Source organism: Eimeria mitis, genomic scaffold, assembly GCF_000499745.2.
Source record: "Eimeria mitis Houghton genomic scaffold, Emh_scaff1731, whole genome shotgun sequence".
Classification (NCBI taxonomy): Eukaryota; Apicomplexa; class Conoidasida; order Eucoccidiorida; family Eimeriidae; genus Eimeria; species Eimeria mitis.
This window is the reverse complement of record NW_013570048.1, coordinates 1,337-2,378: the sequence shown is the minus strand read 5'-3', so window position 1 is coordinate 2,378 and position 1,042 is coordinate 1,337. Positions and strand designations below refer to the sequence as shown.

At 48.7% G+C, this 1,042-nt stretch overlaps 1 protein-coding gene across 1 annotated transcript in view; it reads right to left on the bottom strand.

Moving 5' to 3' along the window:
• The window catches only part of EMH_0042560 (uncharacterized protein), a gene marked incomplete at both ends in the record, with an annotated part of 8,392 nt that extends 8,097 nt beyond the window's left edge, over positions 1-295 (bottom strand). The window contains 2 exon segments of the mRNA XM_013495757.1: positions 3-154; positions 236-295. Of these exon segments, the coding sequence (XP_013351211.1) occupies positions 3-154; positions 236-295 (212 nt within the window).
• Between the last annotated feature and the right edge of the window lie 747 nt (positions 296-1,042).

Genomic DNA, 1,042 nt, shown 5'->3' with positions numbered 1-1,042 from the left:
GCTGCCGCGACGCTGAGAGGTCGATGGTTGTGGATTTTTGCTGCTGCTGCTGCTGCTGCTGCTGCTGCTGTTGCTGTTGCTGCTGCTGGTTCTGCTGGTTCTGCTGCTGCTGCTTCTGCTGCTGCTTCCCGTGTGTTTGTTGTTGTTTTTGTTTCTGTTAGCTGCTGGATGGGGGGGGAGCTGCTGCGTGACCGAGCAAGAGGCCCTTGCCACCCCCTCAGCAGCCATAAGGTACCCGGCCAAGTCCGAGAGAAGAGGAGTGGTGTTGTGCTGTATCCATGTAAGCCCCCCCCATCTATCTGCCTTGAGTATAGAAACGCATGCATTGGCTAGATAGTGAGTAAGAAGAGAACAGTTGATGCGGTATCGTACATGTATTTTATTTATATCTATAGCACAGAAACAATCTAAACTTGTTGGCCTCCAGTTGTTTACTTTCTCCATATTATCAAATACTGAACCACTTATAAAACATATACACTCAAAGTAACACTGAAGATAACTTAATATATCTCTCCCGCAGCCTACTATAATATTACTACTACCAACAACAACCCCACCACTATCACCACCATCACCAACACACACACACACACCACCCTCCTCCTCTGTCTGCTGCACCGCAGATGCAGCCACCACCGCTCTATCGCCAGCAGGAATATCATTATTATTATTTTTTGCAGCAGCAGCAGTTGCTGCTGCTGCTGCTGCTGCTGCTGCTGCTGCTGCTGCTGCTGCTGGTGTTGCTGCTGATGGTGGAGAAGAAGAAGGATATGTTTGGGGTACATATCTAGAGAGAATCCAGTGTGTCATCCGTGCTGCATCGAGGCCAAGCTTAAGGGGTAGATTAACACCATTGATAAGGAGCCCAAACAAAGAAGAAAAAGATAGAGGGTTTACGAGGGTTTCTCTGAGTATACCGGGACAGAGAGGATGTCTTATAAACCCATCCATAAGCCAATGTGCTACATATACAGAAGGGGCCAGAGCACAATACTTTGGTGTTTTCTTACTGCGCCGACCTGGGGGCCCCACCACCTGA